This window comes from Mugil cephalus, chromosome 20 (genome assembly GCF_022458985.1).
Source record: "Mugil cephalus isolate CIBA_MC_2020 chromosome 20, CIBA_Mcephalus_1.1, whole genome shotgun sequence".
Taxonomy (NCBI): domain Eukaryota; kingdom Metazoa; phylum Chordata; class Actinopteri; order Mugiliformes; family Mugilidae; genus Mugil; species Mugil cephalus.
This window is the reverse complement of record NC_061789.1, coordinates 7,749,301-7,773,369: the sequence shown is the minus strand read 5'-3', so window position 1 is coordinate 7,773,369 and position 24,069 is coordinate 7,749,301. Positions and strand designations below refer to the sequence as shown.

Sequence of the window (24,069 nt, the reverse complement as noted above, 5' to 3'; positions counted from 1 at the left end):
CAAAGACATGTTTGTCAGGTTAGGTTAGGTTGATTGGTGATTCTTACTTGTCTCTGTGTTAGCCCTGCCCTGTGGACTCTGATGACTATAAAAGTTACCTTTTTTGAAACCATACTTTTAGGCTGCAACAATATCAGAAAACTTTTGCAAGTAATTGAGTAGAAAGTGGATGTGCCTTGAATTTATGTTGGATTAATGTAAACTGTTGATTTCAAAGCACTCAAGTTATTAACTTAAGGTGCTAATCTAACTTGTAAATTTAAGTTGAAAAAACATACTGAATTGCGTTGAATTGAAGTCATTTTTTTAAGTTGATGCAACAATTTCCTTTTTTCAGTGAAGCATTTTAGTCTAAAACTATCAACATCATGAACATTCTCCATTACAAGTGGCATCATCCTACTATTTTTTCTTTTACTGCCAGTAAATCTGCAAAACTAGAGGCTATATTTTTCTTTTCTTTTGCTGATAATACATCCTCACCATAGTTTGACGTTAAATATGATTATACACGGCAAGTTTCAAATCTTATCTGACTTCCATAAGAATAAGTGGAAATTAAGGACAACACCTGAAAACACCTGCAAGGTGTACACAAAGATGTTGGACAGAAAACAGCAGCAGTCACAGAGTGTTGCATTCCCCAAGACAGTACACAAATGTTGCCAGTTGAGGATGAAAATCTGATTGTTTAAAACATTGATTTTCGATTTGATAATTCATGATTCTAACCATGACATGCGATGATAGGTGAATATGTGGCTGAATGAAAATACCAAAACTTAGGAAGAATACATACTAGACAAACAAACCATAAATAAGCTTGTGTAGTCATTGATGACGTGAGGCCCGAGCAGCACCATTATCAATGGTCAGTCTTGCATTTAATGGCTTTGAATAGCGAGGCAGAAAGAGGTGTGTTTGAAAGACAGGGAGGGTAAAGAAAGCTATTTATACTGGAACAGATCTGCACAGGTGCACTTAACAATTATGGCTTTCCACAAAGTGACGCGTGTGTTCGCTGTGCTGATTCTCCTGATACAAGGTAAGAGCTCTTGAAAATGTTGTACAGATTTGGACGGGACCTGTTGATCGTTGTGAAAGCTAAAAACATTAAATACTGATTAGGTTTTTGAAGTAGATATGTGAAATAATCACAGCGTGTTACATTGTTGCTGTTTGATTTTACAACCCTCTAATTTAGTCTGACTATAAATTTAGTAGTTTATAGTCAGAGTAAAAGCAGTTGTGAGAATATCAACCACATTAAAGCCATCAGCTGGGGAGGTGAACAACATTGATGATCTTATTGTGATGTAATGTTCTTAAACATTACAATGGTGCCTATCATTTATGTGGATGTTACAGACCACCACCCTAAAATTGGCACAGACCATGTACTTCCCCATGGCTACTGCTATGGGGTGTTCCTTGCCTTGGTGTTAGGTGTCCTCCAGCTAAGTAAGCTCCCCTTACCTTCAGTCCTTCAGTCCTGTTTGTTTGTTGTACCAATCCTTTATTGTTTTCTTTTTTCAGAGTCAGTGTCACAGCTATCTGGTAAGTTAGATTTCCATGCATAATCATTAACTTCCTTCCTGATGAGACTTGGGACAATTTTAACACATAGCCTTAAAAAACAAATACAAAAGTTTTTGATAAACCACTGACTGACATTAGTTTAACTTCTCCTCACTGCATCTTCAGTCAGTAGTTTATAGGCCTGACAGTGTGTTTTAATGGTCCTCTTCAGTCTGCGGTCAGCCAGCGCTCAACACCAGGATAGTTGGAGGACAGGAGGCCCCTGAAGGCAGCTGGCCCTGGCAGGCTGATCTGCACAATGCGTTCGGTCACTTCTGTGGAGGATCCCTCATTAACAATCAATGGGTGCTGAGCGCTGCTCACTGCTTCTCAAGGTGAGCAGATACCATCATGCCACGTAGCCAGACTTATAACCAGGATTATAGAAATACAGATACATGTCGCCACAGGGCACCAATCACTGAAGTGAGGAAAGAAATGAGTAATTTTGGTTTCTTTTGTGACATTTAGTACTTCTACAAGCAACCTGGTTGTATATCTGGGTCGTCAGAGTCAAGAGGGATCCAACCCCAACGAGGTGTCTCAGACGGTAACACAGATTATCAATCATCCCAGCTACAACAGCATCACTAATGACAACGACATCACCCTACTGCAACTCTCCTCACCGGTGACTTTCACCAACTACATTTCACCTGTCTGCCTGGCAGCCACAGACAGCACCTTCTTCGCCGGAGTTAACAGCTGGGTCACTGGGTGGGGCGATATTGGAAGTGGAGGTGGGTCTAAAAGAAACCAGATTATATTTATGCTCAAAGAAGACCTGGCTACAGCACTACTTTGTCAGATATGTCTGTTAAGAGAAGTTAAGTTAAAGTTGGTTAGGTCCCTTTTATCTGTTGACACTGTAAACATTCAAAAGAGCATGAGAAGCTGCAAAAGATGAATTACTTGAATTTAGTGTTTGTCCCTGACCTACCAGATTGAAGGTGGTGGCGTTACTGCTTTTATCATTAATGAGCTGTGTGTTTATCATTTTTCTGTGATCTTAGTTCCCCTTCCTTCCCCACAAAACCTCATGGAGGTGGATGTGCCAATTGTGGGAAACAGACAGTGTAACTGCGACTATGGAGTGGGCTCCATCACTGACAACATGCTGTGTGCTGGGTTACGTGAAGGAGGGAAGGACTCCTGCCAGGTGATCATTTTATCTGTGTTTGTGTCAGAGTTTTACCTCCTGTACAGCTTCCTTCTTCTTCCTCATCCACTCTACAACTAAATGTTTCTGGTCTTAAAGGGAGATTCTGGAGGTCCACTTGTGATCAAGCAGAATGATCGCTGGATTCAGGCAGGAGTTGTGAGTTTTGGAAATGGTTGTGCTGAGCCAAACAACCCAGGAGTCTACGCCAGAGTGTCCCAGTACAACTCATGGATTAACAGTCAAATCAGCAGTAATCAGCCGGGCTACATCACCTACACATCCACTGGGACAAACAGTGACCTGAGTGTCACCTGTCCAGGCCTGCCACCCATTACAACCACCACACACCCTACAACAACCACTACTACATCCACCATCGTCGGTCCAACCACTACAACCACCACCGTCCCTCCAACCACCACAACCACCACCCTCCCTCCAACCACTACAACCACCGCGCTCCCTCCAACAACTTTGACCACCCTCACTACTGTAACCACCACCCTCCCTCCAACCACTACGACCACCACCATCCCTCCAACCACTACAACAACCACCACCCTCCCTCCAACCACTACAACCACCACCACCCTCCGTCCAACCACCACAACAACCACCACCCTCCGTCCAACCACAACAACCACCACCACTACTACAACCACCACCACCATCCCTCCAACCCCCACAGAGAAACGTGAGTATCTGTCATATCCAGACGTTTTGCAGATTCATAGGCACATCTTTCTGTTGAAGCTGATGTATCCCAGATATCTGTGCAAACCTCACTGAAATTCAGCCTGTCATATTTGGAAGCTTGAATTAAAGTTGTGTGTCTGGCCTGGATCTGCAATAATAGAGCTGCATGCTGTCTTTAAAAACAAGTCTCATCATATCTACCTTTGGTTTTTCTCCACAGCGGTGGTATGTGGAGAAGCCCCCTTGAATTCTCGTATTGTTGGCAGAAGCTCGGTTGCAACAGATGGCATGTGGCCATGGATGGCTAGTTTACAGAAGAATGGGAGACATGTGTGTGGTGGGACTCTGGTGGGTCTGGACTCTGTGCTAAGCAACGCTGACTGTTTCTCAAGGTAAGACACCTGGGGTGATGGTATTTCAGCTAGACTTTCAGTACCAGTAACTGGTAGTTCAGGTCTTACATCTGTTGAGGTGACCCAACATCTGGACATCATTTCTAAATCAACACCATCTAATTCACTTCATTTAATTTCCACAGTTCCCCTGTAGCGTCTGAGTGGACTGTTGTGTTGGGCCGTTTGAAGCAGAATGGCGCCAACCCCTTTGAGGTGACACTGAATGTGATAAATGTCACTCTGAGCAACCTGACTGGGTCCAATGTTGCTGTGCTGCATCTGTCAACCAAACCCACTCTGTCCAACTACATCCAACCCATCTGCCTGGACAACAGACGGACCTTTGCAGAGGACGTGACATGCTGGGCTGCTGGATGGAGCTCCGGACGAGGAGGGGGTGAGTCCACAGTACAGTGGCAGCAATGCCACCTCTTTGAATCATTCTAGATCTATAGATAGGTAAGTATGTAGGTAGGTGCTTGACACTTACATACATACTATATAACAGAAAAAGCACAACAAAACTATATACAAAATATTTACAAGAATTCCAAAGTAAGTGAATTGAAATAAGTGAATACAGAAAAAAAATGTCCAGCATGTCATCTGTCACATACAGATGAGGAATGGAACAGGTGGAGGGCATGAGGCAGGAAAGATTTCCTGTAGCGTTCTTTGAGACAACGTTGTCTCTTGGTTCTCTGTTGTCTGTCTATTATCTGATGGAGAGGGTCAATGTCAATGTCACTTTGTCAGTTTGTTTGGTGTCCTCCTCTCCACCACCACTGCAGCCAATAACAGAGCCAGCCTTCCTGATCAGTTTATTCAGTCTGTTGATGTCCCTGGCTGCACTGTTGTTCCCCCAGAAGACCACAGCAGAGAAAAGGGTACTGGCCACAACTGACTGGTAGAACATCTCCACCATCTTATTACACATATTGAAGGACCTCAGCTTCCTCAGGAAGTAGAGTCTGCTGCAGCCCTTCTTGTACACAGCTGTACTGTTGGTCCTCCGGTTCAATCTGTTGTCAATGTTCACTCCCAGTATTTGTACTCCTCCACCATCTCCACGTCCCTACCAAGGATGCTGAGGGGCAGAGAAGCTTTTCCCCTCCTCCTGATGGTCAATCACCATCTCTGAGATGTGCTGAATTCAGTGGTGTACAAGGTGAACAAGAGCGGAGCAAGTACAGTACCCTTTGGGTCTCCCTCACCACTCACCACCCCATCAGGCAGGACATGGCCCAAACACACGAAATGTGGCCTGTCTGTCAGGTAGTCAGTGAACCAAGAGACCCTGAATACAACACCCATCAACCACAGCTTCTCACCCAGCAATAAAGGCTGGATGGTGTTGAAGGCACTGGAGAAATCAAAGAATGTGATTCTGACCCTGCCTCCACCTCCATCCAGGTGTGAGTGAGTCAACTTCAGCAAATAGATGACGACTTCACCCACCCCCAGACACGACTGGTAGGCAAACTGTATTGGTTTTAATGATGATTTCACCTGTGGCCTTAGGTGGCCCAAAACCAACCTCTCCAGCGCCTTCACCACATGAGACGTAAGGGCCACTTGATGGTAACCAGAAGGAGATGACTTCTTGGGCATGGGAACTAGGCAGGAGGTCTCCCAGAGAAGCAATACCCTCTCCAGGCTTTAGACATTACAGTTGTCTTATTTTTCTCCATTTTAGAAGAACAAGTCCTGCAGGAGTTCCAGACCTCAGTGGTTGACTGTGGCAATGCTTCAACGAGTGACAGTGACATTTGTGTGGGAGCTTTCACCCTGGAGCAGGTAAATGATTACTGGTTACTGTATAATGCCGGACTTTGTTGGTGGAAGTTTGTCAAATACCTGAAAACAACATTGCTGTCTGTTTATTCAGGGCGACTCTGGGGGTCCATTGATGTGTAACCAAGATGGTTCTTGGTTCCAGCCGGTCGTATTATCAGTTGAAAACAACTCCACCAGTCGAACACGAGCAGACCCACCGATGGTCTTCACACGACTGAGTCGCTTTGAGTCCTTCCTGACTCAGACTCTGGGGACACTCTTGTCTCCAAAGAGCAGCAACAGCAACAACACAAACGTCACTACCTCAGCCCCCACTGACTCCAGTGCCGTCACTACCAGTGGGGGCACACCCAATCAATCCATTTTCTTCTTGTTCTTCCATGTCCTCTCCCTCTTTTCTTGTCTCCAACTCTTCTTATAGAAACGTCTTTAAATGATTTACACAATGTGATGAGCACAAATGAATGTGAGCAAACCTTAAATTGAAGAAACATTGTTACGTAAACTCTAGCTGTGATTAGCTGACTTGACTGTCCCTCTATCTGTTGACTACTAGCAGCAGAGCTGTGATAAGTAAGAGCCAAAGGGTAGCTGCGTGGTTCTTTTTCAGTTGACTAAACAGATACCTGCTCAGTCTGTGCTGAGGAAGAGTGATTCTTTATTGTTTTTAACTGTGAAGGACAGTAGGACAGAAGGCTTAACAATAAGCCCCTTTTACTACTGCTCTGCTGTAATGTACGAACAACCTGGAATTAATTTGAAGGGTGTGAAAATGAAGATGCACTGGAAAAATGTTGTTATTATGATCATTTAAAATCACTATGAAGACAAAATATGTCAAAAATTTGCACTGATAAATGTTCTGTACTTACTGTAAACACAATATTATGTTGTCGTACTAGAATATTGCTTATTGTTAGCTTCTATCTTGGATTGTACAAGATTTCATGGTGTAGGGTTGCCATTCATATTTCTTCTTTCTTAGTTTAATGTACGTAAATGGTTACATTAGTAAACTAAACACAGGCTAAGCTATAAATGATTCACTTTTAAACTATAGTAGTTGCAGTTGATTTTGCATCAGCAAATAGACTAAAAAAAGAAGGGAATATATGCACCAAACATATTGATTAAACACCTTCAACAGTTTCAACAAAACTTCTTTTTGTCTCTTTTTTTAACAAAAATTGGTGTTGGTCACCTGAGACACTGATTTAATATTTTGGGACTTTAATTAAAAAGAATCATGACCTTTGCTGGTTGTTTCTGGAAAACATATCCAAATGAACATTTGGCATTTGGATATAAACAACGACACTGAAGCATTGAATGAACTGTTATATGCAGAGCAAGAAGAATGCATCAAGTTGAAATTACACTTAGTTTGATTAACCTACTATTCTTACTCAAGTCAAAGTGTGTCGGTTAAGTTTCTTTAGATTTTGTTTTTGTGCATCTGACGTCATGATGTTTTTATGGAAAAAATTGCCATGTTATGGAAGCACATGGAAAACACCACAAAAATAAACACAAGCACAAGACAAAGCCTTGTGTGCTACCGATAAGTCACAGACAGGGCTATACTGTCACTTGCCCTGAACTAAAGGTGCTGTGGCTGCACGGTTTGTGTCCGGTTTTGTAGCAATGTGATTTGTTCGACTGAACATGGCTGTTTCAAAGCTCTTTTGATCCTCTTTGATCTTTCTAAAAGCACGCTACCAAACAGTCATTGTCCAATGGGTAGCAGCAGTATAAGGGGGCCTTGATACAAATTATTAGTCCAATAATAAGTCACTATGAGCATAAAGTCACAATTATGAGCTAAGAAGACATAAATATGATATGAAGGGTGAAACCTATGATAACAAAATCAAAACTCAAAATTCTGAGATAATCATCGTTTATATTATGAGACACACAATAAAGTAAAAATGCAGTACATTACTATTTAAGTACTATTCTGGCTACAGTGATTTTCTTCACAATAACTCTTGTCTACTGTGATTTTTACAGTAATACTCAAACTACTACTACAGTACATGACTTTTACAGCCATACGTTATCGTGTTGGATAACTGCCTTACGTAACTCTCTAACAGTGAAAACAAATTAAACATTTTGATGTGGGTGTGGAGAACAGGCCCAACTAGACAAATGGGCTGAGAGCCCAGAGAGACGATGGTTTCATCTCTAATATGTTTTCATATGTACAAATGATAATTCATGATTCTAAAAAGAAAGTTATTGTTTAGTATAGGTGTCAGAAAAAGCCAGCTAATGATTCCATGTGTATTGAAGCTGAAGTGAAGTAGCACCAGAAGAGCTGTTGATGTTATACACAAGGACAGAAAGATCATGCTGTGAGGTGTACTTTTTGGGTGTGTATTTAGACAGGTGACTGTCACTGAGGCAGAGAGGTGTGTTTTGAGAGAAAGGGAGAAGACAGAAGGCTGCTGGAACAGATCTGTTGAGGTGGACTTACAATTATGGCTGTCCAGAGAGCGATTTGTGTGTTTGCTGTGCTGATTCTCCTGATACCAGGTAAGAGCTCTTGAAAATGGTGCACAGAAAGACGGACTGATTTGGACAGGACCTGTTGTTTGTTTTTGTCCTGAGGACTTAAGACATTAAATACTTGTTAGGTTTGGAAAGCAGCTTGAAATGATCAGTGATGAGTATTTTACACTTTTTAAAATGGCTATTAATGCACCCCTACTTCAGGTTTTGGAAAATGTTTATTGTGGTCATAACGTTTGTAGTTATAACACGAGTTGATGCACATACAGTCATAATAATACACCGGGTATGGTTGTTACATACATCTCTTAATGCACATGGACAGATCTTCATTGAAGTACCTGGGATCATAGAGCGTTTTGGGTCTTTCAACTTCAGACCCACTCACCCACACGACATGACCCGGACTGACCAATTCCCGACCTCTGTCCAAGAGACATTACTCCATTCCTTGGCCCGTCCAATCCACAGCCATCTTAAAGCCTTCTCCACAGCTTCCGCTGCTCTACTGATGGCTTTTCTTTTGCATACTCCAGTGATACCCAGGAGACCGTAGGTCTTGCATAATGATCTTCAGAAAAGCCACTGCTCCCGACATCAATGGGCAAACACTATGCACACCACCCCTCTCTGCCCAATTGTCTGTCAGCTCAGCATATTTCCCCTTCTCCCTTTTACTGGCCCGCTCCATCCTCTTTTCCCAAGGCACTGTGAGCTAAAGCATGACCACCAGTTTAGATTTCTTGGAGAACAACACAATGTCTTGTACAAGGCTCAACTCTGATTTGACTTGCGGGAACCTTAGTTGTTTTCCCAGGTCTACCCTCATGTGCCAGTCATGTGCCGTTCCCAGGAGACCAGCTTGAACTTTTGGTTGGCATTTGGGATGTTCTCCCGCTAATGTAATCTGGTGTCTTGATGTTTGGAAGTGCTTGCTCTGGTTAATGGCACTGCAGATGGATTCGGTAACCACCTTCAGCACCTGGTTGTGGTGCCAGTGATAGTGTCCTTCATTTAGTGGCTTGGGGCAGCAGCTGAGAACATGCTCCAGCATTCTTCCTTGGCACAAAGTACATGCTGGTGTTTCGGCCTTGCCCCAACAGAACAGGTTAGATGGACTGCGCAGGGTATAATTAGTTAGGTTTGGTTTTGGCAGTAGTAGTCTCAGGAGGTAGAGCCGTAGGAGCAGTTTGGCCGCCATGTTTCCGTCAGCCTGCCCCCAGGCAGCTGTGACTACTGAGGTAGTTTACCACCACCAGAGTGTGACTATATGAGTGATTGAATAATGCATCCAATCGTAAGTGCTTTGGGCATCTAAAAATAGAAAAGCGCAATATAAAACCAATACATCATTATTATTATCATTATTGTTAAAGTAAATATTTTACTATGGCATTATTAGTGTAAATTTTTTTTTCCATTTTTGTCAGACTGTATAAGTAACATGCAAATAACTTAAGCCCTAATTGGTGGACATTTTATTTACAGTGCTAAACAAACAAACAAACAAAAAAAAAACAATCAAAAATTATTAACAGAAGTAACAGTACTACTCTACTTACTGTAAGTAAGTAGGAGTAACTGAGGCTAAATCAACTCTTGGTAACTCAATTGAAAAGCACTGGTAGCTGCTGTGCTCACCCTTCTTTCTCTAACCTCTTTAAGCCTCTGACTATGTCCCTAACCATCTGTCAGTATGGTGCCTGAATGCCTTACAATGCTCCTTACAAGGGTCAACACTCTACACAGTATCACTCTATACATGTTTGTTGTACCAACCCTTTATTGTTTTCTTTTTTCAGAGTCGGTGTCACAGCTATCTGGTAAGTTGCATAATTCTTAACTTCCTTCCTGCTGAGACAAAGACAATTTTAACACATAATTGGGGATTATGTTTCTTTCTATTGGGCAGAGATGTGTACAGTTTGATTCTGTTCATATTCGGACAACTCCAGAGTCATAGCCTTAAAAAAAACAAACAAGCAAAAGTAGTTTTTGATAAACTACTGACTATGATTAGTTGAACTTCTCCTCACTGCGTCTTCAGTCAGTAGTTTACAGTTCTGACATGTGTGTTTTAATGATACTCTTCAGTTTGCGGTCGGCCAACACTCAACACCAAGATAGTTGGAGGACAGGTGGCCCGTGAAGGCAGCTGGCCCTGGATGGCCGATCTGCACGAAAATGGAAGTCACTTCTGTGGAGGATCCCTCATTAACAATCAATGGGTGCTGAGCGCTGCTCACTGCTTCTCAAGGTGAGCAGATACCATCATGCCATGTAGCCAGACCTGTAACCAGGATTATAGAAATACAGATACATGTCGCCACAGAGCACCAATCACTGAAGTGAGGAAAGAAATAAGCAATGCTGGTTTCTTTTCTGGCATTTAGTACCTCTACAAGCGACCTGCTTGTGTATCTGGGTCGTCAGAGTCAAGAGGGATTCAACCCCAACGAGGTGTCTCGGTCGGTAACACAGATTATCAATCATCCCAGCTACAACAGCGATACTAATGACAACGACATCACCCTACTGCAACTCTCCTCACCGGTGAATTTCACCGACTACATTTCACCTGTCTGCCTGGCAGCCACAGACAGCACCTTCTTCGCCGGAGTTAACAGCTGGGTCACAGGGTGGGGCACTAATGGAAGTGGAGGTGGGTCAAATAGAAACCAGATCATTATTATTATTATTTATGCTAAAAGAAGACCTGGCTACAGCACTACTGTGTCAGATATGTCACATCTGTTAAGAGCAGTTAAGGTAAAGTTGGTTAGGTCCCTTTTATCTGTTGACACTGTAAACATTCAAAGGAGCATGAGCAGCTGCAGAAGATGAATTACTTGAATTTAGTGTTTGTCCCTGACCTACCAGATTGAAGATGGTGTTGTTACTGGCTTTATCATTAATGAGCTATGTATTTATCATTCTGTGAACTTAGAGTGCTTTCCTTCCCCACAAAACCTAATGGAGGTGGATGTGCCAATTGTGGGAAACAGAAAGTGTCGCTGCTACTATGGAGAGGGCAACATCACTGACAACATGCTGTGTGCTGGGTTATGTGTAGGAGGGAAGGACTCCTGCCAGGTGATCATTTTACCTGTGTTTGTGTCAGAGTTTTACCTCCTGTACAGCTTCCTTCTTCTTCCTCATCTACTCTACAACTAAATGTTTCTGGTCTTAAAGAATGATTCTGGAGGTCCACTTGTGATCAAGCAGAACAATCGCTGGATTCAGGCAGGAATTGTGAGTTTTGGAAAAGGTTGTGCACTGCCTAAGTTCCCAGGAGTCTACACCAGAGTGTCCCAGTACAACTCATGGATTAACAGTCAAATCAGCAGCAACCAGCCGGGCTTCATCACCTTCACATCCAATGGGACAAACAGTGACCTGAGTTTCACCTGTCCAGGCCTGCCAGCCATTATAACCAACACTACCACCAATACCACTACCACCAGCCTTCCTCCAACCACCACACTGAGACGTGAGTGTCTGTCATAGGCGTCTACCCCTAAAAATTGGGAATTGAAAAAAAATAAAATGTTTTTGGTTATTGTTTATATACATTTATATCAATATATATATAACAATACATAACAACAACACTTAAATACTTCTCTATGATAAAATGACAAAAAAAAATCAGCACAATAGTATAAAGTATGTAGTCTAAACATAATATTTAAACAAGGAAATGCAGCACCCCTTTACATTGCAGATCCACCTCTCTCATTTACCCCTCCCTCCCCCACGAAGCCCTTTCTCACTGAGCACCAGTACATTAGGGTTTTGCTATCCATAGATAATATTGGAGTTATTGTGTTGTTAAGCTTTTAGTAGTCATATGTGTTCATGGCAAAGCCAAGGTGTAAGACCTATACTGCCTGTAAGCTAAACATACTTGGCTTCCGCACCTAGCTGTGATGTCCACTAAGAAAAGAGGTGGTTGAGAGAGTCAAGCACAAAAAGGTGAGGAGGCGAAGGTCCGTTCAGTCCACGAATAGAATGATGCTGTCTTCATCTTTATTGACCTTCACATCTTTAAGTTGGGAGGGGCTCTAAGCCCTATAGCACTGACCCTCCGTCATGTCATGACTTTTTTAAAATTCATAATTGCAGCTTTCTATTGAAGCTGATGTATCACATGTATCCCAGATATCTGTGCAAACCTCCCTGAAATTCAGCCTGTCATATTTGGAAGCTTGAATTAAAGTTGTGTGTCTGGCCCTGGATCTGCAATGATGGAGCTACATAACGTCTTTAAAAATTTGGATTTTTTCCTACAGCGGTGGTCTGCGGAGAAGCCCCGTTGAAATCTCGTATTGTTGGTGGAAGCTCAGTGGCAACAGCTGGCATGTGGCCATGGATGGCTAGTTTACAGAAGAATGGGAGACATGTGTGTGGTGGGACTCTGGTGGCTGTGGACTCTGTGCTAAGCAACGCTGACTGTTTCTCAAGGTAAGACACCTGGGGTGATGGTATTTCAGCTAGACTTTCAGTACCAGTAACTGGTAGTTCAGATCTTACATCTGTTGAGGTGACCCAACATCTGGACATCATTTCTAAATCAACACCCTATAATTCACTTCATTTAATCTCCACAGTTCCCCTGTACCGTCTGAGTGGACTGTTGTGTTGGGCCGTTTGAAGCAGAATGGCTCCAACCCCTTTGAGGTGACACTGAATGTGACAAATATCACTCTGAGCAACCTGACTGGGTCCAATGTTGCCGTTCTTCATCTGTCAACCAAACCCACCCTGTCCAACTACATCCAACCCATCTGCCTTGACAACGGACAGACCTTTGCCGAGGACGTGACATGCTGGGCTGCTGGATGGAGCTCCAGACGAGGAGGGGGTGAGTCCACAGCACAGTGGCGGTAATGCCACATCTTTGAATCATTCTACATCTTCAGATAAAACAACGTTGTTTAGACGTCACAGTTTTGTCATTTTTCTCCACTTTAGAAGAACAAGTCCTGCAGGAGTTCCAGACCTCAGTGGTTGACTGTGGCAATGCTTCAACAAGTGCCAGTGACATTTGTGTGGGAGCTTTCACCCTGGAGCAGGTAAATGAGGACCTGGTTACTATTATTATGCAGTATTATACTACTATTATTATGTTTTGATACATCTATCACATGATCCTCATTAGCAGCTGAGTTTGCCTGACTTTGTTGGTGGAATTTAGTCAAACACCTGATAACAACATTGCTCTCTGTTTATTCAGGGTGACTCTGGGGGTCCATTGATGTGTAAGCAAGACGGTTCTTGGTTCCAGGCGGTCGTCTTAACGGTTGAAAACAACTCCACCAGTCAAACACGAGCAGACCCACCGATGGTCTTCACACGACTGAGCCGCTTTGAGTCCTTCCTGACTCAGACTCTGGGGACGTTCTTGTCTCCAAACTCAGGCAGCGACAACACAAATGTCAACAACACCATCAACATCACCACCCCGGCCTCCACCAACTCCACTACCAGTGGGGGCACAACCAATCAATCCATTTTCATCTTGTTCTTCCATGTCCTCTTCCTCTTGTCTTGTCTCCAACTCTTCTCATAGAAATGTCTTTCAATGATTTACACAATGTGATGAGCACAAATGAATATGAGCAAACCTTAAATTGAAGAAGCATTGTTACTTAAAATTTATATCTACCATTAGTTGACTTGATTGTCCCTCTATCCGTTGACCACTAGCAGCAGAGTTGTGAAACGTAAGAGACAAAGGGTAGCTGTGTGGTTCTTGTACAGTTGACTCAACAAATATCTGTTAAAGCTCAGTCTGTGTGAGGAAGACTGATTCTTTACTGTTTTTAACCGTGAAGGACAGTAGGACAGTAGGCCTAACCATGAGCCCCTTTTATTACTGCTCTGCTGCAATGTGCCAACAAGGAATTAATTTGAAGGGTGTGGAAATGAAGATGAACTCAAACATTTAGTTATTATGAAGATTTAAAATCACTACAGAGACAAAATGTGTCAAATTTTGCAATGTTAAATATTCTGTACTTACTGTAAACACAATGTTATGTTGTCATACTAGAATATTGCTTATTGCTAAGTGGATTGGATTATTTTTAGCTTTATTGGATTGTACAAGATTTCATGGGGGTATCATGTAGGGTTGCTTTTCATTTTTGTTGTTATTCTTATTAAAAGTAATGTGAAGGACAAACTGAAGTAGCAAAAACTTTGCTTATCCATAAATTCATAAAATTCTTAGTGTATGTCAATGGTTCCAATAGCAAGCTAAACACTGGCAAAGATACAAATGAATGAAATGGTTAGCTACACGGATGCTTACTGATAACGAGTGGGATACTTAGCTAAACACAGGAAAAAAGATAACTAGTTAAAAAATTAACCCAACATAGGCTAATAATGTAACAGTATGCTACTAGATAAATGGTTCAAATAGATGTAGATGTAGTCTACTAAACAAGTTAGTGAATATGATGGTTATTTATTTACAGCAAGTTTCAAATCTTATCTTACATAAGAATTAGTGCTGTCAAAGAATAAAAATTTAAATTTAATTTAATTTAATTTAATAATATTAATCACTGGCTTGCTGTGCTTAATTTTGATCAGTCACCATTTAATATCATTATTTTTAGTCTATATTAATCACAGTTCATTTTGCATCAGCAAACAGATTCAAGAAAAGGGAATATATATGCACCAAACATCTAAACACCTTCAACAGTTCCAACAAAACAACTTTTTGTCTCTTTTTTAAACAATAATTGGTGTTGGTCACCTGAGACACTGATTTAACGTTTTGAGTCTTTAATTCAAAAAAAAGGGTTGACTTCATTAAAAAGTACAGCATAAATTAATTACCACCATATCACCTGACACTAAATGTGAACCACAACACCAGGTTTCTGTGCCTGGATTCCAGTTGTTTTCTTAGTAATGACTGACTGATTGCAATAACTCTTCGCTTTTTTAAAATCAGTTTTACAATTTAGATGCTATTAAAGCCTATAATTCAAACTAATGCTGCTAATCTCCCTGTTCAAATGTCACTTTTTGCCACTCAGCGGCCGTAACCTTGGAGTCTTCGCTTGCGGTGATGTCACTTTCATACACTCTATTCTTATCCAAGTGTGTGATATAAGTTTCTTTCAGTTTTATTTTTGTGTGTCGGATGTCAGGGCGTTTTTTTCTGATTTTTTTTTAGGCAATGTGCCATGTTATGGAGGCATGGAAGCACACCCTGTCCCAACCTGTCCTTACTATCAGGCTGTTAAGCAACACTATTTTACAAATAACTGAGTAGAAAAATTAAACATTTCTAAGTGGATGTGCCTTAAATTTAAGTTCAATTAATGTAAACTGCGATTTCAGAGCACTCAAATTTTGAACTTAAAGTGCTAATCTAACTTGTAAACTTCAGTTGAAGAAAACCTAATTAAATTGCGTGACCATAGTCTGATGTTAAATATGATGACTATTTATATATGGCAAGTTTCAAATCTTATCTGACTTCCATAAGAATAAGTGGAAATTAACGACAACACATGAAAACACCTGCAAGGTATACACTGAAGTGTCTGACAGAAAATGGCAGCAGTCACAGAGTGTTGCATTCCTCAAGACAGTACAGGAATGTTGCCAGGTGAGGATGACAATCTGATTGTTTAAAACATTGATTTTCCTGTCTCCAGAGAGTATGTCTGTGTCAGTAACCTCAGACAGACTGATTTAATGTTTTGGGGCTTTAATTTAAAAAATATGCTGCTCATTTCTGGAACTGGCTTTTATATATAAGCAAGGACACTGAAGCATTGAATAGACAGTTTTGCAATGTACAAGTGATAATTCATGATTGTAATTAATAGTTAATTGTGACATGCTACAATTGGAGAATATGTGGCTGAATGAAAATACCAAAACTTTGGAAGAATACATACTAGACAAACAAAACATAAATAATCACGTCCACTTATGGGTGATGTGAGGTCTGAGCAGCAGCATTATCCATGCTCAGTCTTGCATTTAATAGCTTTGAATAGCGAGGAACAAAGAGGTGTGTTTAAAAGACAGGGAGGGTAAAGAAAGATATTTATACTGGAACAGATCTGTACAGGTGTACTTAACAATTATGGCGTTCCACAAAGAGATGCATGTCTTTGTTGCTGTGCTGATTCTCCTGATACAAGGTAAGAGCTCTTGAAAATGTTGTACAGATTTAGATATTACTTGTTGATCATTGTGAAATCTAAAAACAATACTAATTACATTTGCGAGTAGATATGTGAAATAATCACAGCATGTTACATTATTGCTGTTTGATTTACAAACCTCTAATTTAATTTAACCAAACATTTCTCTACCAAGACCACACTTGATCAAGTCTTGATCAGGTTAAAAGGGGAGGGAAAGGTAGGACATGGAACCGAGCCAAACGGGCGAGGAAAGGTTAGATGCACCTGTACAGACAGGTGCAGGTAGTCGGATATTTGAGGTGTGGTCTTGATCCTGAACTTAAGTTATTTCACTTCATTTAGTAGCTTATATTCAGAGTAAAAATTGCTGTGAAACTAAATGGTTTACTGATGGTGAAATAATATCTTCATACTATCAAACCACTCCAGGTTTTGTAAGACGCTTTGAATAATATTAACAATTGCATTTTTTTAACTTCTATTTTTATGTATTTGAGATGCTAATTATGAGATCTGAATGTGTCTACACGCTACACTATAAACATCAACCACATTAAAGCCATCAGCTGGTGAAGTGAAGAACACTGATGATCTTATTATGATGTAATGTTCTTAAACATTACAATGGGGCCTATCATTTATGTGGATGTTACAGACCACCACCCTAAAATTGGCACAGACCATGTACCTCCCCATGGCTACTGCTATGGGGTGTTCCTTGCCTTGGTGTTAGGTGTCCTCCAGCTAAGTAAGCTCCCCTTACCTTCAGTAAGTGTACTTTCTGTTCTGCTTTTATTGCAGAACCTGTGAAAACAACAGAGGTTATGAATACTGTTTTGCTGAACCAACCCTTTATTGTTTTCTTTTTCCAGAGTCAGTGTCACAGCTATCTGGTAAGTTAGATTTCCATGCATAATTATTAACTTCCTTCCTGATGTGATTTGAGACAATTTTAACACGTAATTGGGGATTTATGTTTATTTATTTAGAAATGTGTACAGTTTGATACTAGCAGAGTCATAGCCTTAAAAAACAAAAGAAGTTTTTAATAAACAATTGACTGACATTAGTTGAACTTCTCCTCACTGCGTCTTCAGTCAGTAGTTTATAGTTCTGACATGTGTTTTAATGATACTCTTCAGTCTGTGGTCAGCCAGCACTCAACACCAGGATAGTTGGAGGACAGGAGGCCCCTGTAGGCAGCTGGCCCTGGCAGGCTGATCTGCACAGAAATGGAGGTCACTTCTGTGGAGGATCCCTCATTAACAATCAATGGGTGCTGAGCGCTGCTCACTGCTTCCCAAGGTGAGTGGATACCATCATGCTACTTAGCCAGACCTATAACCAGGATTATAGAAATACAGATACATGTCGCCACAGGGCACCAATCACTGAAGTGAGGAAAAAAATGAGTAATGTTTGTTTCTTTTGTGGCATTTAGTTCCTCTACAAGCAACCTGGTTGTGTATCTGGGTCGTCAGAGACAAGAGGGATCCAACCCCAACGAGGTGTCTCAGACGGTAACACAGATTATCAATCATCCCAGCTACAACAGCGTCACTAATGACAACGACATCACCCTACTGCAACTCTCCTCACCGGTTACTTTCACCAACTACATTTCACCTGTCTGCCTGGCAGCCACAAACAGCACCTTCTTCGCCGGAGTTAACAGCTGGGTCACTGGGTGGGGCAATATTGGAAGTGGAGGTGGGTCAAAAAGAAACCAGAATATATTTATGCTCAAAGAAGACCTGGCTACAGCACTACTTTGTCAGATATGTCACATCTGTTAAGAGCAGTTAGTTAGGTCCTTTTTATCTGTTGACACTGTAAACACTCAAAAGAGCATGAGCTCAGTAATGTCTTGTTACTTGAATTTAGTGTTTGTCCCTGACCTACCAGATTGAAGGTGGTGGTGTTACTGCTTTTATCATTAATGAGCTGTGTGTTTATCATTTTTCTGTGATCTTAGTTCCCCTTCCTTCCCCACAAAACCTCATGGAGGTGAACGTCCCAATTGTGGGAAACAGACAGTGTAACTGCGACTATGGAGTGGGCTCCATCACTGACAACATGCTGTGTGCTGGGTTACGTGAAGGAGGGAAGGACTCCTGCCAGGTGATCATTTTACCTGTGTTTGTGTCAGAGTTTTACCTCCTGTACAGCTTCTTTCTTCTTCCTCATCCACTCTACAACTAAATGTTTCCGGTCTTAAAGGGAGATTCTGGAGGTCCACTTGTGATCAAGCAGAACGATCGCTGGATTCAGGCAGGAGTCGTGAGTTTTGGAAAAGGTTGTGCTGAGCCTAACTTCCCAGGAGTCTACACCAGAGTGTCCCAGTACAACTCATGGATTAACAGTCAAATCAGCAGCAACCAGCCGGGCTTCATCTCCTTCAGATCCACTGGGACAAACAGTGACCTCAGTGTCACCTGTACAGGCCTGCCAGCCATTACAACCACCACCACTACAACCACCACCACCCTCCCTCCAACCACTACAACCACCACCACTACAACCACCACACTCCCTCCAACAACTACGATCACCCTCACTACTATAACCACCACTGTCCCTTCAACCACTAAAAACTCCACCACCCTCCCTCCAACCACTAAAACCACCACCACTGTCCCTCCAACCACTACAACCACCACCACCCTCCGTCCAACCACTACAACCACCACCACCCTCCGTCCAACCACTACAACCACCACCGTCCCTCCAACCACCACACCAAGACGTGAGTATCTGTCATATCCAGATGCTTTTCAGATTCATAATAGCATCTTTCTGTTGAAGCTGATGTATCACACGTATCCCAGATATCTGTGCAAACCTCCCTGAAATTCAGCCTGGCATATTTGGAAGCTTGAATTAAAGTTGTGTGTCTGGCCTGGACCTGCAGTGATGGAGTTGTATGCATTCTTAAAAAATAAGTCTCATCATAATCTACCTTTGGATTTTCTCTGCAGCGGTGGTCTGTGGAGAAGCCCCCTTGAATTCTCGTATTGTTGGCGGAAGCTCGGTGGCAACAGATGGCGTGTGGCCATGGATGGCTAGTTTACAGAAGAATGGGAGACATGTGTGTGGTGGGACTCTGGTGGGTGTGGACTCTGTGCTAAGCAACAGCAATTGTTTTTCAAGGTAAGACACTTGGGGTGATGGTATTTTAACTAGACTTGACTGTTTACTTGATAACCAGTAACTGGTAGTTCAGGTCTTACAGCTGTTGAAATGACTCAACATCTGGACATCATTTATAAATCAACACCATCTAATTCACTTCATTTAATCTCCACAGTTCCCCTGTAGCGTCTGAGTGGACTGTTGTGTTGGGCCGTTTGAAGCAGAATGGCGCCAACCGGTTTGAGGAGACAGTGAATGTGATAAATGTCACTCTGAGCAACCTGACTGCGTCCAATGTTGCCGTGCTGCATCTATCAACCAAACCCACTCTGTCCAACTACATCCAACCCATCTGCCTGGACAACAGACGGACCTTCGCTGGGGGCGTGACATGCTGGGCTGCTGGATGGAGCTCCGGACGAGGAGGGGGTGAGTCCACAGCACAGTGGCGGTAATGCCACATCTTGAACCAGTGTACTTTTATAGATAGGTGGGTACTCGTCACATGCATAAACAAAATACATACTGCATATATATTTATATATTCATACAATATTTACAAGAATTATAAATTAAGTGAATTGTAACAAGTAAATACAAAAAAAGAATGTCCAGAGTTTTATCTGTCACATACAGATTAAGAATTGCACAGGTGGAGGGCTTGAGCCAGGACAGATTTCCTGTAGTGTTCTATGAGACAACATTGTCTAAGTCTCTTGGAGAAGGTGTTCCATTGTCTGTCTATTATCTGATGGAGATGGAGAGGGTCAATGTCACTTTTATTTATATAGCACATTTAAAAAGCCTATGGCCAACCAAAGTGCTTAACAGTATAAAATAATCAACAACAAAAACGATAAAAGCAAAACAGTAGAAACAGTAAAGTAATAAAGATAGAAGATCAAAATGGGTGACTCACTCAGCCAAAGGCTAGGGTAAAAAGGTGGGTCTTAATGCAGGTTTTAAAAGCGGTAAGGGTATTGGCAGACTGGACAGAAGCAGGCAAAAACTCCACACCATAACAGTTTGTTTAGTGTCCTCCTCTCCACCACTTCAAAAGATTCCTGCCTACAGCCAATGACAGAGCCAGCCTCCCTGATCAGTTTATTCAGTCTGTTGGTGTCACTGGCTGCACTGTTGTTCCCCCAGAAGACCACAGCAGAGAAAAGGGTACTGGCCACAACAGACTGGTAGAACATCTCCAGCATCTTAATACACACATTGAAGGACCTCAGCTTCCTCAGGAAGTAGAGTCTGCTGCAGGCCTTCTTGTACACAGCTGTACTGTTGGTCCTCCAGTTTAGTCTGTTGTCGATGTTCACTCCCATGTATCTGTACTCTTCCACCATCTCCACGTCCCTACCAAGGATGCTGAAGGCCAGAGGAGCTGTTCCCCGCTCCTCAAGTCAATCACCATCACTTTGGTCTTGTCCACATTAAGCAGTAGGTGACCATTTCCAGCCCACTTCACAAATCTGTCCACCAGTTCTTTATACTCTTCCTTGTCCCACCCACCACTTATACACCCTACAGCTGCAGTCATCAGAAATTGTCTGTATGTGACATGACTCTGAGTTGTGCTGAAAATCAGTGGTGTATAAGGGAACAAGAGCGGAGCAAGTACAGTTCCCTGTGGGTCTCCCTCACCACTCACAACCACATCAGACAGGACATGGCCCAAACACACGAAATGTGGCCTGTCTGTCAGGTAGTCAGTGAACCAGGAGACCGTGAACACAACACTCATCAACCACAGCTTCTCATCCAGCAATGGTGTTGAAGGCACTGGAGAAATGTGATTCTGACCGAGCCTCCACCACCATCCAGGGGTGAGTGAGTCAACTTCTGCAAATAGATGACAGCTTCACCCACCCCCAAACACGACTGGTAGGCAAACTGTAGGGGGTCTAATGACAATGTCACATGTGGCCTTAGGTGGGCCAAGACCAACCCCTCCAGCACCTTCATCACATGAGACGTAAGGGCCACTTGATGGTAACCAGAAGGAGATGACTTCTTGGGCATGGGAACTAGGCAGGAGGTCTCCCAGAGAAGCAATACTCTTTCCAGGCTTTAGACATTACAGTTTTGTTATTTTTCTCCACTTTAGAAGAACAAGTCCTGCAGGAGTTCCAGACCTCAGTGGTTGACTGTGGCAATGCTTCAACGAGTGACAGTGATATTTGTGTGGGAGCTTTCACGCTGGAGCAGGTAAATGATTACTAGTTACTGTATAATGCCTGACTTTGTTGGTGGAATTTTGTCAAATACCTGAAAACAACATTGCTGTCTGTTTATTCAGGGTGACTCTGGGGGTCCGTTGATGTGTAAGCAAGACGGTTCTTGGTTCCAGGCGGTCGTCTTATCAGTTGAAAATAACTCCACCAGTCGAACACGAGCAGACCCACCAATGGTCTTCACAAGACTGAGTCGCTTTGAGTCCTTCCTGACTCAGACTCTGGGGACGTTCTTGTCTCCAAACTCAGGCAGAAACAACACAAACGTCACTACCTCAGCCCCCACTGACTCCAATGCCGTCACTACCAGTGGGGGCACACCCAATCGATCCATTTTCTTCTTGTTCTTCCATGTCCTCTTCCTCTTTTCTTGTCTCCAACTCTTCTTATAGAAATGTCTTTAAATGATTTACACAATGTGGTGAGCACAAATGAATGTGAGCAAACTTGAAGAAGCATTGTTACTTAAAACTCTAGCTGTGATTGGTTGACTTGACTGTCCCTCTATCTGTTGACTACTAGCAGCAGAGCTGTGAAAAGTAAGAGCCAAAGGGTAGCTGTGTGGTTCTTTTTCAGTTGACTCAACAGATACCTGTTAAAGCTCAGTCTGTGCTGAGGAAGAGTGATTCCTTGCTGTTTTTTAGTGTGAAGGACAGTAGGCTTAACCATGAGCCCCTTTGGCTTTTGCTCTGCTGTTTGACAAAAATGTCAAATTTTCGCACTGTTAAATGTTCTGTACTTACTGTAAACACAATATTATGTTGTTGTACTAGAATATTGCTTATCATTGGCTTCTATCTTGGATTGTACAAGATTTCATGGTGTAGGGTTGCCATTCATATTTCTTCTTTCTTAGTTTAATGTACGTTAATGGTTACAACAGTAAACTAAACAAAGGCCAACCTATAAATTATTCACTTTTAATCTATATTAGTCGCAGCTGATTTTGCATCAGCAAACAGACTCAAGAAAGAAGGGAATATATATGCACCTAACATGTTGATTAAACGCCTTCAATAGTTTCAACAAAACTTCTTTTTGTCTCTTTTTTAAACAATAATTGGTGTTGGTCACCTGAGACACTGATTTAATATTTTGGGGGTTTAATTAAAAAGAATCATGACCCTGTTTCTGGAAAATACATCCAAATGAACATTTGGCATTTGGATATAGACAACGAGACTGAAGCATTGAATGAACTATTAGAACCCCGCGTGGTTTGAATATATGCAGAGAAAGAACACTCTAAAAAGTGTATTTGCGTAGTAGTTGAAGTAATATAATGTTTTGCATGAGTCTCACACAGTTAATCATGGCAGTGTACCTTTGTGGAATGCATCAAGTTGAAATTACACTTTGTTCGATTAACCTACTATTCTTATTCAAGTCAAAGTGTGTGGGTTAAGTTTCTTTAGGTTTTGTTTTTGTGCATCTGACGTCATGATATTTTTATAGATTTTTTCAGAAAAAATTGCCATGTTATGGAAGCACATGGAAAACACCACAAAAATAAACACAAGCACAAGACAAAGCCTTGTGTAAATTACTTAAGTGCTACCGATAAGTCACAGACTGGGCTATTCTGTCACTTGCCCAGAACTAAAGGTGCTGTGGCTGCACAGTTTGTGTCCGGTTTTGTAGCAATGTGATTGGTTCGACTGAACATGGCCGTTGAACTCTGCTCTTTTGATCCTCATCGATCTTTCTAAAAGCCCGCTACCAAACAGTCATTGTCCAATGGGTAGCAGTAGTATAAGGGGGCCTTGATACAAATTAAAAGTCCAATAATAAGTCACTATGAGTATAAAGTCACAGTTATGAGCTAAGAAGACATAAATATGATATAAAGGGTGGAACCTATGATAACAAAATCAAAACTCAAAATTATGAGATGTCTGGGAAGGTTCTCGGTCATCCAGGTCATGGTAATCCAAAAAAGCGTTGAATAAGGTCAGCTGGACTTGTAGAATTTCTTGAAGACATTTTGCCACTCATCCGAGTAGCTTCTTCAGTTCTGATAAACTAGTGGGAAATTGAGGTTTAAATAGGAAACACTCTATGGGTACCACCCACAAAGGCTTGTCAAAGGCTTAAAAAGAGATCCCAGGAAGGATAGGGAAGAGGAGCACAGCAGAAGGAAGAACATCACCATCCCCTACATAGCTGGTGTTTCAGAGAAACTGAGGAGAATTTTTGGTAAACACCGCATCCCATTTTATTTCAAACCTGGCAACACACTAAGACAGAAACTGGTCCACCCCAAGGACAAAACACCTAGACAGAAACAGAGTAATATAGTGTATGCTGTTTGGTGTAGTGAGGAATGTACAGACTTGTACATTGGGGAAACTAAACAACCCATCCACAAA

At 41.9% G+C, this 24,069-nt stretch overlaps 2 protein-coding genes across 2 annotated transcripts; both read left to right on the top strand.

Annotated features, from left to right (window-relative positions):
- Positions 1-975: 975 nt before the first annotated feature.
- Positions 976-14,451, top strand: zgc:100868 (uncharacterized protein LOC554458 homolog). Its single transcript, XM_047571094.1, has 11 exons — positions 976-1,045; positions 1,537-1,557; positions 1,751-1,913; positions 2,050-2,318; positions 2,592-2,737; positions 2,837-2,849; positions 11,351-11,635; positions 12,438-12,609; positions 12,756-13,009; positions 13,120-13,220; positions 13,382-14,451. Exons 1-11 carry the CDS (start codon positions 991-993, stop codon positions 13,715-13,717), a joined length of 1,815 nt encoding a protein of 604 aa, XP_047427050.1. The 5' UTR covers positions 976-990; the 3' UTR covers positions 13,718-14,451.
- On the top strand, positions 8,099-22,731 carry LOC124997417 (transmembrane protease serine 9-like). Its single transcript, XM_047571090.1, has 10 exons — positions 8,099-8,169; positions 9,948-9,968; positions 10,240-10,402; positions 17,773-18,041; positions 18,307-18,452; positions 18,552-19,077; positions 19,310-19,481; positions 19,639-19,892; positions 21,574-21,674; positions 21,766-22,731. Exons 1-10 carry the CDS (start codon positions 8,115-8,117, stop codon positions 22,090-22,092), a joined length of 2,034 nt encoding a protein of 677 aa, XP_047427046.1. The 5' UTR covers positions 8,099-8,114; the 3' UTR covers positions 22,093-22,731.
- Positions 22,732-24,069: the final 1,338 nt, after the last annotated feature.

Coding starts and splice junctions, on each gene's coding strand:
- zgc:100868 (XM_047571094.1), top strand. CDS start 991: ATGGCTTTCCACAAAGTGACGCGTGTGTTCGCTGTGCTGATTCTCCTG. Junction 1,046..1,536: donor GCTGATTCTCCTGATACAAG/GTAAGAGCTCTT, acceptor TTCTTTTTTCAG/AGTCAGTGTCACAGCTATCT. Junction 1,558..1,750: donor GTCAGTGTCACAGCTATCTG/GTAAGTTAGATT, acceptor GGTCCTCTTCAG/TCTGCGGTCAGCCAGCGCTC.
- LOC124997417 (XM_047571090.1), top strand. CDS start 8,115: ATGGCTGTCCAGAGAGCGATTTGTGTGTTTGCTGTGCTGATTCTCCTG. Junction 8,170..9,947: donor GCTGATTCTCCTGATACCAG/GTAAGAGCTCTT, acceptor TTCTTTTTTCAG/AGTCGGTGTCACAGCTATCT. Junction 9,969..10,239: donor GTCGGTGTCACAGCTATCTG/GTAAGTTGCATA, acceptor GATACTCTTCAG/TTTGCGGTCGGCCAACACTC.